General features: G+C 41.2%; 1 protein-coding gene across 3 annotated transcripts in view; it reads right to left on the bottom strand.

Annotated features, from left to right (window-relative positions):
* cadm1b (cell adhesion molecule 1b) overlaps positions 1-21,659 on the bottom strand; it is a gene marked incomplete at its 5' end in the record, with an annotated part of 137,624 nt that overhangs the window by 24,964 nt on the left and 91,001 nt on the right. For all 3 annotated transcript variants that reach the window (XM_080771830.1, XM_080771832.1, XM_080771831.1), the window contains 6 exons: positions 4,690-4,862; positions 6,561-6,657; positions 8,047-8,205; positions 10,854-10,991; positions 11,935-12,087; positions 16,470-16,616. In XM_080771830.1, coding sequence (XP_080627956.1) covers positions 4,690-4,862; positions 6,561-6,657; positions 8,047-8,205; positions 10,854-10,991; positions 11,935-12,087; positions 16,470-16,616 — 867 coding nt within the window. The remainder of the gene's footprint in view (positions 1-4,689; positions 4,863-6,560; positions 6,658-8,046; positions 8,206-10,853; positions 10,992-11,934; positions 12,088-16,469; positions 16,617-21,659) is intronic.

Genomic DNA, 21,659 nt, shown 5'->3' with positions numbered 1-21,659 from the left:
TATACATTGACAGCAGGAGCGAGGTGAATTTACCGACTGACTTAGTCGGTCGATAAAACCCCTCTGTCGGTCGGTCCCATATGTCAGCGTCATATATGTTGGAGCCCCATATGTCGGCACCATCTACATCTATGTAGTTTCATATGCACACTACCATAACTAAGTAAATCCATTTTCCTTTTTCACATGTTTTTTTAATTTAATTTAACTTTATAATGTCAGTCAATATACAGGCTTAAATTGGGCTGAAAGCTAAATCTTGAGTCATACTGTATGTTAGAGACAGCTGACATTTGACATCACGGGCTGGCCACATGAAGTCCACAATCCAAAAGGGAGCCACACCACTCCCATGTGGAACCCAATTTTTTTTTTACGTTGACTTTTGACTACCAAAATCTAATCAGTCCATCCTTGAGTCCAAGTGGATATTTCTTCCAAATGTGAAGAAATTCCCTCAATGTGTCTTCTTGCTTTCACGAGAATGTCAAAGCAATCAAGTTGCTCTCAGTTTAGCATAATCTTAGCATAAATATAGCATGCCTTTATAAAAGCTTTTCTGCTGCTTCATTCTTTGTATGCTTCAAGACAATATTTGCCTCTCCTGATATGTCTTCTTTACCCGTCTTATTTATTAACCCCTCTTACCCCCTTTTATCTTTTCTACTTCTGAAAGTAACAAAAATGATGGAGCTTGGACAAAAACTATAATCCCACCCACCTTTTACGCCTGTAGACTGTGATGTGACAATAATGTTGATTCAGATTCAGTACTGTGTATTGTCCCTTCAAATGTGCACCAATCAACATGCATAATACCACAAAACAGAAGCAACTCCAAGCACACACAAAGTTGTCTTGTGGGCATAATATCAGCCCCATTTGTGGTCTAACTAATCAAAATACAATGCAACTATTTCACCTCTAGCCAATCATTCTGCTTCCAAAGCTGACGTGGAAGTTTTCCTGCCTCACAGGCAGATGTCCCACTTATAGATGCAAATGTATGGTTACATTAATTATTATACTCTACTCTGAAAGGGACATACACAACATCTGCCTATGAGTCAGAGTATGTTAAGAGCATGAAAGTTGTGACAAATCTCTTAGTTATGCCAACATTGAACTTGTGTTGTTAATGGTAAAGGTCAAAGAAGACAGACATCCGGTTATGCAATACCCATATGTACCCATTGTCAGTTCCCGTGTGTCTGTCTGTCTGTCTGTCTGTCTGTCTGTCTGTCTGTCTGGTCTCCTCCAGGAGGTGTGTCTAAAGCCTGGACAGGAGCTCCAGACGTAAAAAAGAATCACCCCCCCCCCCTCTCTCTCTCTCATTAGCAGGCAGCAGGCACAGCACTATCCCTCTCTCTGTTTCTGGCGCCCCCTACTGGTACTAATAATTATACTCGTGCTCATGGCCACATAGATACGCACGGACATTGCTGGTTGTAGGAGTGGTTGCACCACTCAAAAAGATGATGATAATGACAGTATGGAATTCTGTATCAGATTCAGGGTACTCCATGGGGATTTGAAGATGTATTGATGGTACGAGGTAAAAAAAATACCGGTATTCAATGAATTACCGCTGATCCGACCGACTCTTCAAATGCATCACTGCCATTGGGTCTGGCGATAAACACAAAGAGTTTGAAGTTGATGGGTCAGGCGGTTATGTATATGCGGGGAGACACACTCACAGATTTCACGAAGAAAGAATATAAAGTTCAACTTGCGAGTCCAGACTTCAAACATCATAACACAAGACATTAACGATCAGCATCCTTCCTATCATATTCTTGTTAAAACAATGTCATCACATGCTCCACACAGACACAATAATGGAGGAGATATATATATATAAACACACACACACACACACACACACACACAAACACACACACACTCTCTCTCCCATTCTCGGTATAAGACTAAACTCAACGTGTATTTTCTTTTTCTACCCCACAGCTTTTCATTTCAAATAACTGTGAAAAACACATGCTGCGTGTACTCAATGACTCATGCAGTATGTTGGGCCACTCGGGCCCAGTCAATTGAGATCTGACTTTCCACCTCACCTCGGAGTGACATTGGCAGCCCCTCACCCTGTAGTGTGCATGGACATTGGCAGCCCCTCACCCTGTGCATGGACATTTCTGTTGTAGCCAACGAAAGGAGGCTATGGTTTTAGCTTGGTGTGATTTTGGAAACCACAGCAAGCTGCCTTTGTTTTAAATGGTCCTGGACCCTCATTAGCAAGTCGGCAAAACCGGTTGCCACCACACCCTGCACGCGATGCTAATTGGCCCAGTTAACATTTTAATCCACCCGGAGAAGTGGTAGGAACAGAACTTATTTGTGTTTCTATTGGCTTGTCGGCATATTAAATGCAAAACTGTGACAGCTAAACATCTTTGGCTGTCACCATCGCTGCATACTGAAGGCAAATTTGGAAGAATTACATTAACATGTTATGTTATTAGACTTTTAGATTATGCTCTCATACTGAGCAATTTACAAGTGTAATTGTGTAGACAACTGTTGCAGCAGAAAAAACACACAAAAATAGAATTTAACTAGCAAAGTTAGCAGTGCCTGTAGGCTTTATCATAATATTTTGACACAATTCTTTCTTTGAAAGCAGCAACACAAATGCTTTGCGTGTCCCGATGGAAATCTCTAACAGAATGCCTCGATCGAAATGCATTTATACCAGTTTAATAACCTCCAAATAACATTCTGTTTTTCTTTTTATGTTAAACATCTCTCAAATTAAATTAAACTGTAACAAAGCATTAGGGGATATATTTTCTTTTCCCATCAATGTTATATAATATGGAGCAACCTGATAACTGAGTGCTTAGGGTGTGGACCACACAGTCTCTAATGCCTGACAGCAGTGAGTCCATGGTTCGATTTCTGGTACAGGACAGAACATTTGCTGCATGTCAGTCCCCTACACTTGTGTTTCCTGTCTCTCGCCACCGCACATCTATCAAATAAAGCCTAAGAAAAGCCCCCAAAATAAATAATAATAATTACGAAGAGAATATTTAGTCAGCATTCAATTTACTGCATAAAGTAAGCTAAAAGGCTAGAAGAGAACTGCTCTTTGCAGAAATTCAGAAACATATTTCAGGAATTGTTCATAGACTAAAGTAGAAGATAGTGACTAGTTCCTTGGTATAGTCAGGGGCAGTAGCATAGACCTGTCTAGGCTCATCTGCTTAACACTTCAATAACACTGCATAATCTCATTAACAGTTATGTTGAAGTTAGTGATGGCACCACACTTAAAATACTGGCAGCGTGCAATGATATACATTGTGACAGTCAAGGTAATTACAGAAGCATAATTTACACTCCTTAGCCATGCTTGTTAAAAGCAGTGTCATCGGTGACATCAAAGTAAAAATGCAGCAATGCTAAATTCCATCAACACCATTCGCAAGTCTTTCTATGTCAATGTTTCCAGTGCAGTCATCAGACTGACATATGCAATAGCTACAGTACTTCTGTATTTACATCTGCACAGCTTGTGTCAGCAGCACAGAGCAGGTGCAGACATACATACTTAACCACGTCCTCTATACTCAAATAAACTGGCCCTGAGTTGGCTCTGTACTTGGTCCACTCTTTGTCCGCAATAGAGGGTGTGCTCATGACATGATCATCCCAAGTTATGTGGGAACGCCTACTGAGTGGCAAAGCGGATGAGCATAGACATGGTAACGCCCCGCCTGCCTCTGATTGGCCTACCGACACTGCCCGTCTTGACTGTCCACTGAGGTGGATATAGATATGCTGGATAGTCTGATCTCTGCTGCGATGTGGTGGAAAGTATACAGTATCGGTATGATACAAGAGAACTGCCTGTACATTTTATTTTTGTAGAAGAGGCAAACTAATATTGTTTATGCCGTTTGCTTTGATTGAATGATTGATTGAACATGTACGCCGTAATATGATTTGCTTTGGGTGTGTTCTAAATAAAGTGTTTGTGTAGATTATTGTGTCATTTATTTGTATGTGTGAACGTGAAACATTATTGCTTTGTTGGAGTGTACTTTATTTAGAAGTACACTCCCAAATCAAATCATAGTTAATCGTACACGTGTGTTCAATCAATTATTCAATCAAAGCAAACGGCATAAACAATATTAGTTTGGTTCTTCTACAAAAAGAAAACGTACAAGTTAGTTACAAGGCTGCATTCTGTCGCGTGTGCCAAGCTGTCATTCTCTTGTATTATTTTCCCACCACGGAGTAACCTCGCATCTCGGAGGACAGTCGGTAGGCCGGGCAGTGTCGGTAAGCCAATCAGAGGCAGACGGGGCGTTACCATGTCTATGCTCAGCCGCACATTAGATACAGTATACGCAGTGGCAAAAAAAACCTTCTTCCTGACCGTGACAAACAGAAAATCTGATTGCATTAAACAATGTTAAATTTAGCTACTTTGCCACTCGATTTGCCACTCACTTTATGCATGCGCATACCCTCTACTGTATACACCAAATTGTCTTTGCCAAACATCGCCGATCTAGAAGCTCACAACACGTCACAAGGTGATGCGTTGTGAGCTAGTAGATCTGTTAGTTTTGACGACGAAATGTTCACACCGGAATAGGGACGCAAGGGTTCAAGGTGATTAAAGTCAACATGCCAATGACATTTGCCACACCTTACCGTGAACATAAAGGATGTAGTCATCATAGGCCTCCCCCACAACATTGGAGGCCACACAGCGGTAGGTTCCATTATAGGACTTGTTGAGGTTCTCGATGTAGAGCTCAGAGCCAGTGACGACAGCATGAGACGGCACGTCCTCATCCACTCTCAGCCAGCTGATCTGATGGGGACTGAGGGGAGAACAAAACACACACATCATTCAAACGCTGCACGCCCCCGGCAAAGACATAAAGGTCAGGGCTGTTCACAGTAAATGTCTAAACTCTGAGAGTCTACAAAAGTAACATTGGTTACCGCTGTTGGCTTTGTAGTAGTACAATGTAAAGAAAAAGGTTATGGAAGTGCTCTGAGATTAAGAAAATGTATGTGGAGCGGACCGGTTGAAAGTGTCACATCTTCAGCGTTTCTTTCTCCAAGTTTCAGACAAAACAAGAATAAGCCCATCAGCGCCAAGATTCCCAAGAACTGTGTGACCCTAAACTGTCCTCATGGATCCTGTGCATGTGATGTGTCAGCAATATTGACTAATGACAGCTATATTTAACCAGCTAAAACTATTCTGTCCAGTCCTAACGCAAAGACTGGCTAGGATGACTCATATAGGACACAGACCGAAAATAAAATGGTGATATAAATTACAATAAAAGCCAGAAGGGCTGTAGACGGGAATTTTGAAATACTGAGGTCATGATCCCTGTCCATATACCCCCCTCACTGCATTGTAAGAGCTAGAGCAACAATAATCAATAATCACTTATAGGACGCAGTTGTTGGCAACCGCAGACTCTATTGCCTCTCTCTCCTGTTATCCATTCACCCTCTGTCAAACTGCCCTTTCATTATTCTCTGTTTCCTCTCAAAATCTCTAATAATATTATCACAAAAGGAGTTAATTAACACCAACATCATAGGCATCAGACTTCAATAACAACCATGAATAGGCCAATATTTCAATAACGGAACATAAATGTATACAGTATAAAGAAAACCGTTTTGAGGAATTAAATCCTATCAAAGTAAAGGACCCAATTGTCTTAGAGGCTGGTGTGTGTGTGTGTGTGTGTGTGTGTGTGTGTGTGTGTGTGTGTGTGTGTGTGTGTGTGTGTGTGTGTGTGTGTGTGTGTGTGTGTGTGTGTGTGTGTGTGTGTGTGCGCGCGCGCGTGTGTGTGCGCATGCGTATACAGATATGGGATGTCAAAGTGGAACTGGACAAAATATTGGATGATTTTGGTCAATTACGGTTAATAAAATAAACAATATATAGGCTATATAAATAATAATCTAAATATTACACTGGGCATACAACATGTTGTTTTATAGCTTGTTTTTAAACTTTAAAATGCCCCTTCTCATCATCAAATCTTAAATTTACATAATGTATTTGAAAAGCATTTATTTGAGCAGGATTGAAATATAGTAGGCTATTTCTATGCATCAAATTCATGATGAAATGTGACCCATGTGACAAAGTGTGCTAGCTTATGTTTTGCTCCTACTTCCATGGCACCACTAGATGTGTGGTGAGCGGAGCAGTGCAATGGTGGGATGCACACTTTAGTAGCAATTCAATTTAATTTACTGAGGTCTTGACCTCCGCCTCCTCAAAAGTGGCTACGGCCTTGAAAGCCAGTGTTCTTGTGGTGGGTTGTCCCTTTCAATTAGGCCCACCTTTTTAATCCATTAACGCCAGCTGTATCGATTCTGCTGCTGTATGTCAAACTTGCGAACCCATCAATTGCACTGCTGATAAACATCAACGCTTAACCGCCCTCTGCGGAAGCATGGGCGTATTTGAAGTTAAAACGTGGTTATGTTACCAGGTAACATGCAGTGCTGTGTGTTGTGTTTTAACTTATATGAATACTCACTGTGGTTTTCCTTCTGCAACACATGTCAAATCAAGGTTATCTCCCTCTCTAGTTAAACCTTCAGGATATGTCACCACTATCTTCACTTCAGGTTTATCTGAAAATAAAGTGTTTTAGAGGTTTAACAACACAACCATTTCCATTTCATAGCTACCATTTCCAGGGTTAATAAAACTCTGTGTAAAGATTCACCCAAAATGGAACTCTAAGAGAAAAATGAAAATGAAAGTGTGGGGAAAATAATTAAAGTACACTGTATACAGTCTACTGTTTTTATTTTCTATTTTATTAAGCTTTGGCAGACAGAGGCCTTGACAAAAATGTTCAAAGAGCCTATCACTGATCTGCTATTTGCTATGCAGACATCAACCCCTCCCTACAGTACAATAACATTATTTATTTTCTCTTATCAATGCTAGCCAAATATTGTCAAAATGTCAAGCAAGTTCATTTCAGCTTACCTGTCTTAGTTTGAAAGGTCAGACAAAACACTAGCCTGTATGAAAACATTTCATTCAACACAAAAAGGGTACCTTAACCTTTCTTTGATGTTTAACACTGCGTAAAGTCTTACCTCTTTGAAAATCTCACGTGGAAAACTTTACTTCTGATGCAGTAAATTTTACCCTGTCCCAAATGTCATAATGCAAGTGATAAAGTTTATATGGTAGCCTACCGTAAATTGACTGCATTTTATATACAGTATAGAGCTTTTCCAGTCTTCTGATCACTGAAAACTTTATAATATACTGTTTGCCCAGCATTTACCACACGGAAGGCAGTCATGCAAGGCACCAACCTACTTGTCAGGAGCAGTTAGGTGTTACATTGTCTTGCTCAAGGACATGATGCCGGTATCAAACCAGTTGTATGAGAGTTGGAAAGTTCCCAGACAACCACTCTACTGTACTGTACCTCCTGAGCTATTTCCGCCTTTTTTAGAATGCAAGATGTCATGATGCATATGGCTAATGATCATGCAATAGGCTGTACAGTTGTCAGAACACTATATTGAATCTCCTCCTGGGCTCCAACAACTACAGTGGTTCTCTAGCCTGACATGGCCAGATTAATATCACTGCGTACAATCGTACATAATGGTCTAGAATCTTTTCAAGCATTTCCAAGGTGCGGATTACCAAAAAATGCCTCTGGTGATAAACGCGCCACATATATTTGCATACTGGTTCCTGATTGTTGCCCCACTACTTCACAGGCAGTCAAATCCAATCACGACCGAGCTAGTGGTTCCCAACATTTTCTGGATTAGGGCCCACTTGAAATCCCCAAAAGTCTTTCGGCTAACGTGTCGTGTGGTCGGATGGTTTGATGGGTGGGCTGTGGGCATGTTTATTTTAATGATCTGGCTGGGATCAATGGAACTAACATACCTATAGTTCCTAATTGGTATCACAAAGAAAACTAATTTACAGTATCCAAGGTTTTAAAGAGCCAGTGAACTATTGAACACGTGTGGTGTACTTACATAGGACTTCCAGGTGCCTCTGTGCCTGCAGGTCTTTTGCAGCTGGATGGTCAATGATACAGTCCACTGGAAGTCCATCATCTTCTTTGGAGACAGAGAACCTCACACGGCTGGAGACGGTGAACATTCTGTCGTAGCCCTCCTCCACCGTCAACTCGCCTAGGATTTCAAAGAATAAGAAAGGCAAACAAAGATTTTTTTTTGCATTAAATACCATTGCTAACCGTAACAGGGTGCATGACTTGTTCTGGAGCCGTGCCGCTTTCCAGTTGAATTTAAATTAAATGTATTTATTACATTTGCTGATGTGATGTAGCCGAGAAGATCTTTAAGAGGATTCAAATTTGCCTCAGGCTTTCAAGTTCGATGAGAGCAGAAAGGGCGGTTGTATAAGCTTGATAATGAGTGTCTGTTGTAGCTTGAGGGTTGACTGTTGTTGGGGCTCACCCTGCAGTAATCCACTGCCCACTAGGTCTTCGGCTGTCAGAGGGGCATTCATTTAGAGAGCATTACAATGCCACAGGGGCACCGCATCGCATTAGCCGCAGTGCTGAGTGTGATGGTTTACCCACACTTAATGAAGTGAGGAAATAATTACAGCCCCTAGCTGACCTGCAGCACACTTCCATTTCAGCCCTGTCACAGGGGAGCCGGCCGGGCCGGACTCAAGGTGCGCAAAACATTGCCGTTCCACTGCCAATGATGGTATAGGTTCACACATGTGCGGGCAGTGCGGCCTCTTGATTGTTATTAACCCCACGTAACTCACACCCACCCACCTTAGACCTGCCTGTATAAAAGTCAAAGCACTGGGATTCGTCAGTAGTCGGTGCTCATAAGGGCAATTAAATGTAACCGCTCTTCCAGCATCTGTGAAAGAATAATGCTATTATGTTAATATAGTTCTGGCCAGTCAGAGCTGCCAGAATGTAAAACCCACTGGTATTGTGTGCAATTAGTATGCAGAAATCACTGCAATTATGTTTGCTTTTTATTGCATGCACGTGTATGCATCTGTGAATTTAACTTAAGACCATAGTAGTAGGAATTTGGATCTGTGCCATCTTTTGATTCTGATTTACAAAACAGCAATTCGGGTATTATTAGAACATAGCTTAATATTATTTAATCCTATTTAAAGCCCTAGACGCAGACGGTGGGTGCTGGGTGTTTAAACTTCCCATGGTCCTGTCTCTCCCTCTCGCTCTCTTTCTCTGTTCATCTACTGTACATTGTTTTGACATTTAATTACTTATTTTTTATCAGACACTGCTTAGCCTATCGGTGATGATTCATCTCATAAAGTAATTTAGATATGGAAACCTAGCTCAATAACAATAATCGTTCTCAGGCAGAACTATAATTACTGTACGCACACATGCAATAACACACATACTTGTGTAGTAGGCTATTCAAAACCTCTCAGAAGTCAGGAAAATGGCTACTGCTTTGTGGAAGGATAAGTGAGAATCAGGAAGAAGAGTCTGACATTTTGGAGCAGGCGTGTCTAATCGAACATCAATCAATGACCAGTTCCAGCACAATCAAGCATCCTGCCAAGGCTGCTTGATAAAATGATTTCACTGATTTCACTGATTTCATTGATCTAACCAGCATGTTGTCTCTTCCCCCTCTATCAGAACTAAACATCACATAAATGTGCAGAAATTGACTTCCAGGCGCACAGATGGCAATCATGGCATTTAGCTTTGTGTTTTAACAAGCTCAATAAATCCTGTGTCAACTAGCTTCGATATATCTACTAATAATAAATATTATGACAAATGAGAAATGAATATCCTTCTTGATACTGTATAAGTAACCTACAGTACATAATGCATAATTGATTAGCTTTAATCAAAACCTCATCAGATGCCATTCTCCACAGCAGCCTCCAGCTGGCCCGAGGCACTCAAATGAAATGTATGAGCTAAAATGTACAAATATGTATTTAACCTTTTATAGGTTTAGGTTAGTATATATTTGTAACTATTCCAAAATAGCCAAACTAGCCGAATTACAAGCTCACAACATGTCATTGCGTTATAAACTTGTAGGCTACGTTTTTAAGTTCGAACCCGGGCCGGGCTCCCCCAGAGTTGGTGTCGAAGTGTCCTTGAGAAAGACTCTGAACCGCTAATTGCTCCCGATGTTGCAGGTTGGTGCCTTGCATGGTTTTATCCAGCATAGGTCTGTGAATGTGTGTGAATGGGCCAATGTAATGCACAATCTCTGTAAAGCGCTGTTGCTATATAAATGCACCATTTACCATTTAAAGTATGAATTAGGGCTTAAATGATTAAAACCAGGAAAACACAACATATATCACGATTATTATTATGATATCCAAATCCCAGACAATATCTAGTCACACAACGTGGATATAACATGGACACATTGCTCAGCCTTATTAATGCCAACCCATGTTTTATGTGTTCACTTAAGTCCCTTCAGTAGGGCTGGGTGATATGATTATTTCAAACCTTGATTGATTCAAGCCTTGATTAAGATTCATAAAAAAAAATACATTTCATGAAATTAGCAGATCTACAAGCTTTACAATGCAACGCGTTGTGAGCTTGCTATTTTTGCACACCATCCAAAGTAGTATAATTCAGGAATTTTGTCCATTTGTTAAGATGAAAAAAGAAAACCTACTTCTTTATTGTTCAATTAACCTACTGTACATGCACAGCCAATAAAGTAGGTTCTAAATGTCGGTTTCGATATATTTTTGGGTTAATTTCCCAGAGAACTGGGCTTTGTATTGAAGGGGACATGCCTGGTGGTATGTGAACCAAACTGACCTGCCAGCTCCTCCTCTCCCTTCATCCATCTGATGGACGCAGCTGGCTTGCTGCCCATGGCAGTGCAGGTGAGCTCTGTCTCGTTCCCCTCACTGACCACGTCCTCACGGCTCTCGATGATCGGGCTGCCTGGTGGCACTGATCCACCATGTCGGAGATGGAAACACAATGGCGTGAAAATGTGCAAATGCACACAGGGGCAACCATGCGTACACACGTGCGCACGCACGCACGCGCGCGCACGCACACACACACACACACACACACACACACACACACACACACACACACACACACACACACACACACACACACACACACACACACACACACACACACACACACACACACACACACACACACACACACACACACACACTATTCTGCTACATTAAACCTTTGTTCAGACATCAGTTGTAATCTAAAATGTAGTGTAACACCATGGTCCCTGAAGTCTGCAAAATGGGCCAACAAGTCTCCTTGTCTCCTGCCCACTGAAGTACACAGTACACACTGAAGTACAGTGGCCTCTTCCTGAACTCGGGAGGGGGGGGGGGACGACGACTAGGGGTGGGTGGCGTGGGAAGGGGCGCAGGGACTCAGTGCCATGTTTATTTCGAGCGCTCTCAAATGTTCTTTCAGAAATTCTGCAGCTACTGTAGGTTTCGATTGTATAACTAGAGTAATTACTTTAAAGTGTTCTTAATTCCTTTCAATCCCCCAGGATGTCTGCATCATGTATTATAAAGCTAGAGTAATTCCACTCCTAGGAGGCATCAACGTGTGGCACAGCTGACTTTCAATAGGAATCATTTGGAGCAGCCGAGTCAACATTCACTGAGATTCACAGAGTCAACACAGCTGCCAAAGAACAACATGGTCTGAGCTATCACTTATAGCATCTGCACCGCTTTGTTATGCCGTGGAGCACCGCAAGGGCTTAATTGGCTGACATTTAGTTTCAGTTGCTAAAGATAAACAGGATCGCAGATTGACATTGTTTCATTTTTAATATATATTACACATGACGTGTGCGTGTGTGCGTGCGTGCGCGTGTACGTTTCATGTGCGTCAGATATACCTAGGACAGTAATGTCTGCGTAGGCTTCCTGAGGGGGATCTGTGTAGAGTTGGCACACGTAGCGTCCCTCATCGGAGAGTGACACATTGGACAGAGACACCCGCAGCTCGTTGTCAGAGAAATTCACCAGCTGGAACCGGCTGTCCTTCAGGGCTGAGGGGATACATGCATGATGGAGACAGTGAGGATGTAGAATATCGTCCATTCTCCATGAAATGGGGAAAAAAGCACCAGAGTTCCAATAGATACAGTATAGTTATTATCTTGCCACAGGCTCTTGTTCATTTTTATTGGTAAATTATTTATAAAATCATCGGAATAAAATCCACTTTCATCCTCTCATTTTAAGCCTTTCAAAATCTTTCCAAAAATAGCTAAAATGGCAAATCTGCAAGCTCACAATGCATATGAGACGCGTTGTGAGCTTGTGAAGTTTAGAATTACATTACCCCCCCCCCCCACACACACACACACACACAGTTTTTCTCACAGTGTGGAGGAAGAATGATTAGGAATTTTATTGTGATCTCTCGCCCTTGAAATATATAATCCTTGATTTCTGTTAGCTATAGTTGAACAATAATAGCAATTCAAAGCAGTTGTCCTCAAACCCACACCTCCAGTCGCTGTCATAAGAACTAGTGTCTGTTTCAGAGAAATAGAGAATGAGAGAAGAGAGAGAGAGAGATGATGAGAGAGAATTGTTCCTTCACCTTAATTCACCTTAATTGTGTAAAGGAAATGTGAGTTTCAAAATGATTCATACAAGTTGATTTATAAAGCTTTAGAGTCCACAGAGCAGCGGCAGGAGAATGTGAGGGCTGCTCATGAGGACTCCTAACAAGCAAGGATGTCTGGGCTGCTGCTGGTCAAGGATGGATGCGTCAGGCTCAAATACAGTATTCTAGAAAAAAGGGGAGGCATTCAAATGAATGAAATTGTGGTTCAGAGGTAAGGTAAGGTAGGGTTGGCTGGCAATAGGTTGTAGCCAGGAATCTGTAGAGAGGCAGGCTGCATGGATTGGTGGAAGTTTCGTTTTAATGCAACCGAACTAGGTTAGCATGCAGCTCCAACTTCTTCACTCAGCACAGCATTTGGGTCAGCCCTAACTCTTGAGCACAGTGTTACATAAACACTCTCAGCTGATTTGATTGGGAGGCCTTTTGATGTTTTGGACCTGCCTTGCTTTTCAGCTCGATTCCGCCCTTGGCTAGGTGAATGCACGGGGGTGCTATTTGCATCTTGATCAGTATCCAGGTATATCGGGGCACCGTTGACATGAGAACTCAAACTCAATAATTGTCTTATTATTTGAGAGCTCTTTGGAAGTCTTTCCTCAAAGGGCAATGACTGACACACTTTGAGAGGCGCGTCTCCTACTAGGAAATTCCTTCATTTCTAAGATGACGAGTCTCTGAGGCAGTTTAATTACAGTACTTGCAGGCTGCTTGCGTAAGACGGCAGCGGTAATAAAGAAGAAACGCACAGTATCTACCCACAGGACACCAAATCAAGGAAGTTCTGACACACAAAGTTTGACACACAAAATCAAAGGAGTTCAGAGGAAAGATAGAGATGATGATGATGATGGTTATCTTCAGGGTTAACCTGCATGTAAGCCAGCCTTATTACTTTGTCATACAACAAATCCTGTGTTGTGACTGTGAGCTTGTAGATTTGTTGTCTTGTAGATTTCTCCTTCCCAACCTTGTATATATTTTACGCGGGTTCTGTTTTTAAACTCCTCCACATTCAGTGATTCTTTGGAAGTACTGTTCTTCCAGACCACATTCCTGTAATAAATCCAATATTTCAGAGACCCCTTCCCCTTCTACAGACAGGTCCCAATAAAAGATTTTGCTATAGCACGGGTAGACCCATGGCAGCCCGTTCCAGAGGCTCACCATGCTGGCCTCCCATCTGATTTCCCAGGAGTCCCACCCCATGTCTCCATTAAATGCTTGAATTGTTGCATATTTATGGAGAACCAAAAATAATCGTATTGGATACGTTAACTGAAACTTTTTGTACAGTTGTTTCTCACCAACACAAAACTTGAACATACTTCTTTCCGTACCTGGATTTCTAAAATGCATTACCGGTACTTTTCTTTTGGGTTATTGGTAATTCAACATTCAACATTTCTTGTGATAAAGATGTTGAACATAGAGTTTATTATACAGTATAATCCATTATAGGTCCATTAAAGGCTCTCTAGTCAGTACTCGGTAGTAGATATATATAGATAGTGTAGAATGGTCAATGATAGAAACAGATGAGACAAAGGACACCATGAATATGTAATGTCAATGTGTACGGTTTTCTGACCAGTCCTATATAACCCTTGAATTTACATTGGATAGCACGCAAACATGCATTTGTACAAACGCTTCCCTGCAGGCAATAAACATTGTTAAAGTATTATTTGTGTATATTCCCACTAATCAACCTTACAGATGTCACTGGCCTCTACTTAGTGTGTGTGTGTGTGTGTGTGTGTGTGTGTGTGTGTGAAATACATTTGTTTTGTTTGACCAAGCAGAACCTGTACTGACACCGTGAAGCTGCATCATTTTGTTCTGCAATGTTTAGTATACAATTTGTGCGTGCGCGCGGGCGGGCGTGCACGTGTGTGTGTCGCTACTGTTTACCTCCTGGTGTACAAAGAGCTGTCTCTGTGCAGAGAAGCCCCGTTGACAGGTAACAATGCAACTGGCAGGGGGGGAGTAGGGGGGGGAAGGGGGTCCCCACAGAGCAGCAGTCCTCCAGGAACTGATGCCCAGAATAGCATTACCATGGGGTTCACAGGGCCCTATTGCAGAAACACTGTTCTAACGTCAACCACAGGCCAAGAAGACCTTCGCTGTTGTATATAAGTCAAAGTCAAAACTACTATAAGACAGTTATCTCAATGGAATAACGTGGTGGAAACTGAAATGTGTGCTAAACGTACTATACACTATGTCCAACTACGTGCTGCACTGGTGAAGAGATGGTTGCTTGGTGTAATATAAAATAAACTGATACATTTTTAGAATAGAAGAGTGGTTTGCGGGGTATTTTGACTGGGGATTGTGCAACTGGCACTGAAGCATGTACTGTGTACACTGTGAGCGTTACTGAGGATATAACACTAAAACACACACATTATACTTTCAGAAAGCAAGCATGAAAAATGTGCACACAGGATCTCAATTGTGCTCTTTTCTGGAGAGAAAATGGAGCATATTATTTTCCACTCCTCGAGCAAACACGTTAAATCTTTATTGTTGTAATTAATAAAATAACATGTCATGTTGACTGCCGTTGTTTAAAGTTACCTTTGAGGCGTCAAAGCATTGTAATTCTAACTCCTTATGATGGAAATCCGGCAGAATATAGTCAAATTGTTTGTTCCCCAGTCGACACTTAACCGCTCCTGTGTCCCAATGTTGGCCATTTCAATACCTGTGTTGGGACTAACTCGTTACGTAACGCAACTACTTTTTGTGGTAACTAATAACATAACTAGTTACCTTTTCCCATTCAGTAACGCCGTTATAGTTACTGTGATTTAAATTGGGTAATTAAATGACCCACGTTGCGTAAAGTGATCCTGCGGATCATCTACACTTACAGGCGGTGCACTCCCACAGTGAAACATTTCCCAGCAGAAAGTGGAAGAGAGGATAATGGCATAACGATGATGATTGGTCAACATACAGTAGGGTAACATTCCAGGGTAAGCCAATCAGACACAGAAGCCTCCATTTTCGTTCGAGCATTCTACGCACGCATGCACACGCACGCACGCACGCGCGCAAGCACAAAGTTGTCTTTTCTCTTACTGTGCCACAGAACAACACAACCTTTATTTTTTTGTTTTATTATTATACTTTTTTATAAAAGTAAAGTAACTAGTTACTAGTTACTTTTATCATTTGGTAAGCAGCAAAGTAACTACAGTAGTTACTTTTTTAGCGCTATAACTATAACTAGTTATTTTTTTAAAGTAACTTGCCCAACACTGTTCAATACTAATTTACACGCCCACAATCTGTCACACCATGTAGTAAGCTTGTAGATCGGCTATCTTCAAATAATTTAGAAGGTTATCGAGTTAAGTGGTAAGTAACAAACATACAAAACACCAAAATGTATTTCTTCTTTATCTGGGCTTGAAAAAAGTTCAAAATAGAGAGGAAAAATTTCTAATTTCCCTAATCTAAGAGATTATCTTAAAATCTAATAATGACAAGGACACGCAAGTATTCCCATTATGCTAGTGCTGCACATTATCTCATATATTAATCTCCATCCAATCCTAGCTTAATGACTCGCGTAAGTCAAGGACAGATGGTATGATACTGTACGTTTACAATCTGACCCAAAGCTACGTAAGAGCCATCTGATACCGTTTGACGTGATGTCAATATATCGTCATTCTTCCTTTCATATGGGAGAGCTGGAGACATGGCGGGTGAATGAGTCAGTGATTACAGAACATAGTGACAGGCGGTGGTGGCGTCCTCTTGTGAACATGTGTTAGCACTTACGTCTAACGTCTTTGAAGTAGATGGTCTGTCTGTTGGGGTTGAGCAGCTGGATCACGGAGTCATCGTTGTTCTTCACTCGGCAGCTGATGGTGGCCATTTCTCCCTCGATCACCGACACGTTATCCGTCGCCAGGTTTTGAACTTCATCTTTACAACACAGACAAAGAATGGTTTTAAAATAGTGCATGTATAGCAGCTACAGTAGATCATGTTATGCCTGATTCATATTTTGTAATGAATGAATGGTTTATTTCGATCTATTCAGTTTAGACAATTACAAAACATTTTTTTCATTTTTTTTAAACACTTTCGAAAAGGAATAGGCAGAAGCTTCAAGCTTATGTATGCCTATCCTCCTTACATAAGAACGTAGAACATGTACTGGGTCTACAAAACAATCAACATTTGGACGAACCATAAAAAACAAAGAATAAGACAACAAGAAAAAAGCTATTCCACAGCTTCACCCCACGAACAGAAATACACATTCTCATGAAATACTCTTCAAAGTAGTGCCGACATTTGGTTGTTTGAAGTTAAGTTCACCTCTCAGCTCATTCCTACAATCCCTATCCTAAACCTATTTTGAATATTACCAGGAAGCATTTTATGTCTGTGCAGTTTCAAAGTATGTGAGTTTAGAAACAGTTGGAATTCATTAAGGGCACCTTCAGTTCTTACTCTCCTATATGAAATGGTATTTACCTCCTTCTCAATCCTATAATTACAGTCACATAATACAAAGATTGGCAGATGATCACTTATATCATTAATAATGAATCCACTTACTAAATTATTCTCCATATTATTGGTATATATATTATTTATTATAGTAGCAGAATGAGATGTTATTCTACTAGGCTTATTAATAAGAGGATATAGGCTCATACTACATTGCATCAGTGAACTCATCGATCAAAGCATGCTTATTAGGATTATTAATATCTATATCAAAATCACCTGCTACGTACGTGACCTTTTGTTCTGAATTTTTTTATGTACTTTCCATGATATTCTTAAAAACCTCAATACTGGAATCTGGAGCTCTATAGACACAGCTACGTAGCAATGATATTTTTCTTTTTTCCCATGTCAATCTCTATGGTAATACATTCACATGTATCTATAACCTTATATTTTAATCTATTGTCGACATACAGAGCAGTGCCTCCTCCTGTTTTTATATTTCTGTTCATGAAGTTCAGCTCATAGCCCAGCTCCAACTCAAAATCCACTCCCCTCTCCAGGCTAAGCCACGTTTCAGATATAGCTATCACACTGAATGGTGTAGTGTGCTGACTAAGGTACATTTTTTCGAAGTTTGCATAATAGGCTTCTGGCGTTAAAGTGGATAATTGAAATGCTATTGTGTAATTTATTTATTTTTAAATTGTTCGTCAGTGTAGTAACCACAATTATGTATATTATTAGTATATTCATACATGTTATAATGTTCACATTTCCCACCACAGCCATTCACCAGGTCCACACAATCCCGCACACGCACGCACAAGCACGCACACACGCACCCACACACCCCTGAAAACATGGCAAGGAGACAGAGGGAGAGAGAGAGAGAGAGACTGAGCAAGAGAGAGAGAGAGAGCAAGTAATATGACGGTAAAGTGCATGGAAAATTGCCAGTGTACAAACTCACAATGTGTTGCATCCACAAAGCATTGTAACCTGGAAATGAGACTGGAAATTTGCTATTTTGACTCTTTTTGTACATTTCGGAAAATATATTGATAACAGGGCTTAAACCTGGCGCAGCTCAAAAGACATACAGTATGTGAAGAAGAAGGCACTGGAGCAGCTCAGACAATTTAGGTCCTTGGTTTATTATAACGGGGTGCAAATAAAAAGTGACAACGTTAGGATGTGTAAGTTACATCTTCATCTTGTCATACACTTACAGTATGTATTTGTATGACATTTTCTCAATACATTTGACGGACGTACGTTCATGACGTCACGTGCATAAGCCCAGACCTCAAAATTGAGGTCCGGGGCTAGGCTAGGCTAAACTTCCGCTCGCTCGAACCATTGAGTTATAATTATACTTCCGGAAGTCTTCCGGGTGCTTCAAAACGCCACTGAGCAACTTCCACTGAAATGAATAGCGGGGGGGGGGGGGGGGGGGGGGGGTCTAACGCTCCAGTTCGGTCTCTATCCTTCTTTATACTCTATGCTTACACTAGATTATGCCATGGTCCTTGAACGTCTGCAAAATGGAACAAGATACTGGAGGGGCGAGTTTCCTTGTTCTGCTGTACACACTGCAGAACACAGTGGCCTCTAACTGAACTCGGGTGGTAGGGGTGGGTGGACAACATATAGGCAAAGTATAGTAAAAAACAAGAATGACGATAACTACGTAGTAAAGTAAAAATCAGTGCACAGCTTCACGTTTCTGTGTTCAGAGGATGGGTTTATGCCGGGTAAGTCTCCCATTGGCTTAGAGGTAGCCTAGAGACGAGGCAGCCAATCATGAAAAAGTGTCTACTAAGGCTGTCACGATTCTCGATACGTATCAAAATCGAATCGAAATTGACGTTCGATACAGTCTATCGAAATCACGAGCCGACTAGCGATATTTCATGTATCATGTGTCTGTTTATTTCACCCCGGAACGTTTCTCACAGGATGCTGCACCAAGCAGCATGTAGCTCATTGTGTGCAGTCAGCAGAGAGCAGACAACAACAAAGCCAAATTCACTCAATGAAGAAGCCGTTTATAATTATATCGCTTTTGTCCCGTGGATGGGACATTTAGATTTCAAAACGGATGAAAAGTGTAGATAAAAGCATATAGTTTATGTGTACAATAGCGGAGTGACACGTTCCATATGGGGCTGCCTGGAGTTTGGACTGACGCTGGTTTACACGCTATGCTGCTTCGGCGTGTCTCGCATCGAGACAAGCATAATATCACGGCAGCGCGAACAAATCTGTGTTCGGTGTGAGTGAGACATGCTGACGCAGCCAGTAGTCCAGTCCCATGGAAGCTCTCCCTGAGAGGCTGCTACAGTACATTATAGCAGAGTGAGCTCCTTTATAACTCTATGGGAGTGAGAGGTTCCATCATGTGGGGCTAATGTTAGTCCCGAGTCCAAGTAGGAGTTATAAAATGTTGGTATTGGTAAATCTGTTATGGATGTTATGTCCTCAAAATAGCAAATAGATGTTTTCTAATGTTCCACTGCTGCCTCAACTGCACTCTCCAAAACTCCCAGCTATAGATCATGCCACTGATTTTATTGATTTCATGCCTTCTTCTTAGTGCCGATCAACAAACTCACAATGCGTTGGTTACATCCAGCTTCTAGATCGGCTGTTTCCGGTGCGCATGCAACAAAGTCTTGATAATTATATCCTATACCCTCCTGCAAAAGAGACAAGAGGCATACACCTTAGTTGTAAACATAATGTGAACAGGTCCTAGATAAAAAAAAAGATTAATAATATTAAACCTGTCTGTTTGCCATGTCTAATCCCTCTAATATAAGAGCTCTGTGCAGTGTTTGTCACTATTGATCTCCCCCAGCTCTGGAGTAGGCCCTGTGAGTCACTGCCAGATGGGCTGCAAGCTCCACTGCCCACAGAGAGGCAAAGAATGTGTCGATAAGAAAGGATAATACGTAGACAATTTGGGCAGAAGTTTGAGAAACAAAGGAAGGAGTGAGAGAAAGAGACAGACAGAGAGAGAGACAGACAGAGAGAGAGACAGACAGACAGACAGACAGACAGACAGACAGACAGACAGACAGACAGACAGACAGACAGACAGACAGAGAGAGAGACAGAAAGACAGCGCTCTCTCTCTCCGTCTGTTTCACTGTCTAGACAGAGAAACAGACAGAGAGAGAGAGAGAGACACGATAAGGGAAATGAGTGGCTGGATGCAGTTTGTGGTGGTTAAGCTTTATCAGAGCCCCCCATCTGAGGCTCCATGTGACCAGTGTGTGCTCAGCGGGTTCTGTTGTCTGTCTCCAGGAGCCACGGTGCTCTCAGCCACAGAGCCAGACTCTGCACCTTGGCAGCAATGACACTGACAGCTCTCAGACCGCATCATTACAACTCAACACTACACACTACACCCCTCCGCTTTTCACAGACAAAATGCTTTTGTTTCCTGCCTTCGTTCCAGGTGAAGAGTGTAAAAAGTCACCTTGATGCTATATTTATCTGGTACAGGCCAAAAAAAGAGAAGAAAAACTGAAAAAAATAAAAAAATATGAAGGTTGGCAAAAGGCTTTTAAACACCTCAGATTCAAGCCAGCAGAAGAGCCCTTATGCCTAAATGTTTTTTCTATTTTGAAAAACATTTAAAAATAGTTCAATTAGCCGATCTACAAGCTCACAATGTGTCGATGTAGAATAGATTGACACTATTTTAAAATATTTAAGTATAAATATTAGTATAAATTTATAGTTTATATTATAATGTTTAGGCACAAGGAGCAGTGCAAGATAGGGCCAGACTCTTGGCTATGGCTCAAGGAAAAAGTATAAGCTCATTTGCATGCCTGAGTTGTTAGAAGCGTTAATTTTGACAACAAATTTTGATTTAGTTTTAGCCATAGTCTTTTGGATACATTTTCCTTTAGTTTTAGTCATATCTCCCATATTTTAGTCATCTGAAATGTTTTAGATTTAGTCTAGTTTTAGTCGACTAAATATAAGATTTAAAGCTACATCTACAGTTGATTTTGTCAACAAAAAAAATACATTTTGTCTGGTGTTGATGGCATCGTAACTCGTAATGGCAGATTTTACACTTGGTTGCATGCTGAAAATAGCCAATCTACAGGCTTTGCAGATCTCCCATTTTCAGAGCGCAACACCCGAGCACAACCGCCCCTAACTTTTTTGCCTACTTTTTATTTGTTGGCATACTTAGTCTTAGTTTTAGTCTTCATAGCTTAGTTATTGTTTAGTTTTCGTCAGTGAAAAACAACAAACATTTTTACAAAATCAACACTGGTTGTTAGACACCTGTATGTTTTGACATTTACAACATGGCATAGAAATGCACTCTGTCGAGCTGCCAACTTGCGCCTTGCACACAAGTTGGCCATGTATGGTATGGCCTACTTGTGCGCAAGCAGAGCGTGCCATGAGATGCGCTCACCACTGGCATGGTCTCCACTTTGTCTCTACTTTGAGTGCTACTAACTAATGTCTACT

This window comes from Protomyctophum bolini (genome assembly GCF_963924005.1).
Source record: "Protomyctophum bolini genome assembly, chromosome: 9".
Lineage (NCBI taxonomy): Eukaryota > Metazoa > Chordata > Actinopteri > Myctophiformes > Myctophidae > Protomyctophum > Protomyctophum bolini.
Note: the sequence above shows the minus strand (reverse complement) of the source record. Positions and strands in the feature narration are given on the sequence as shown.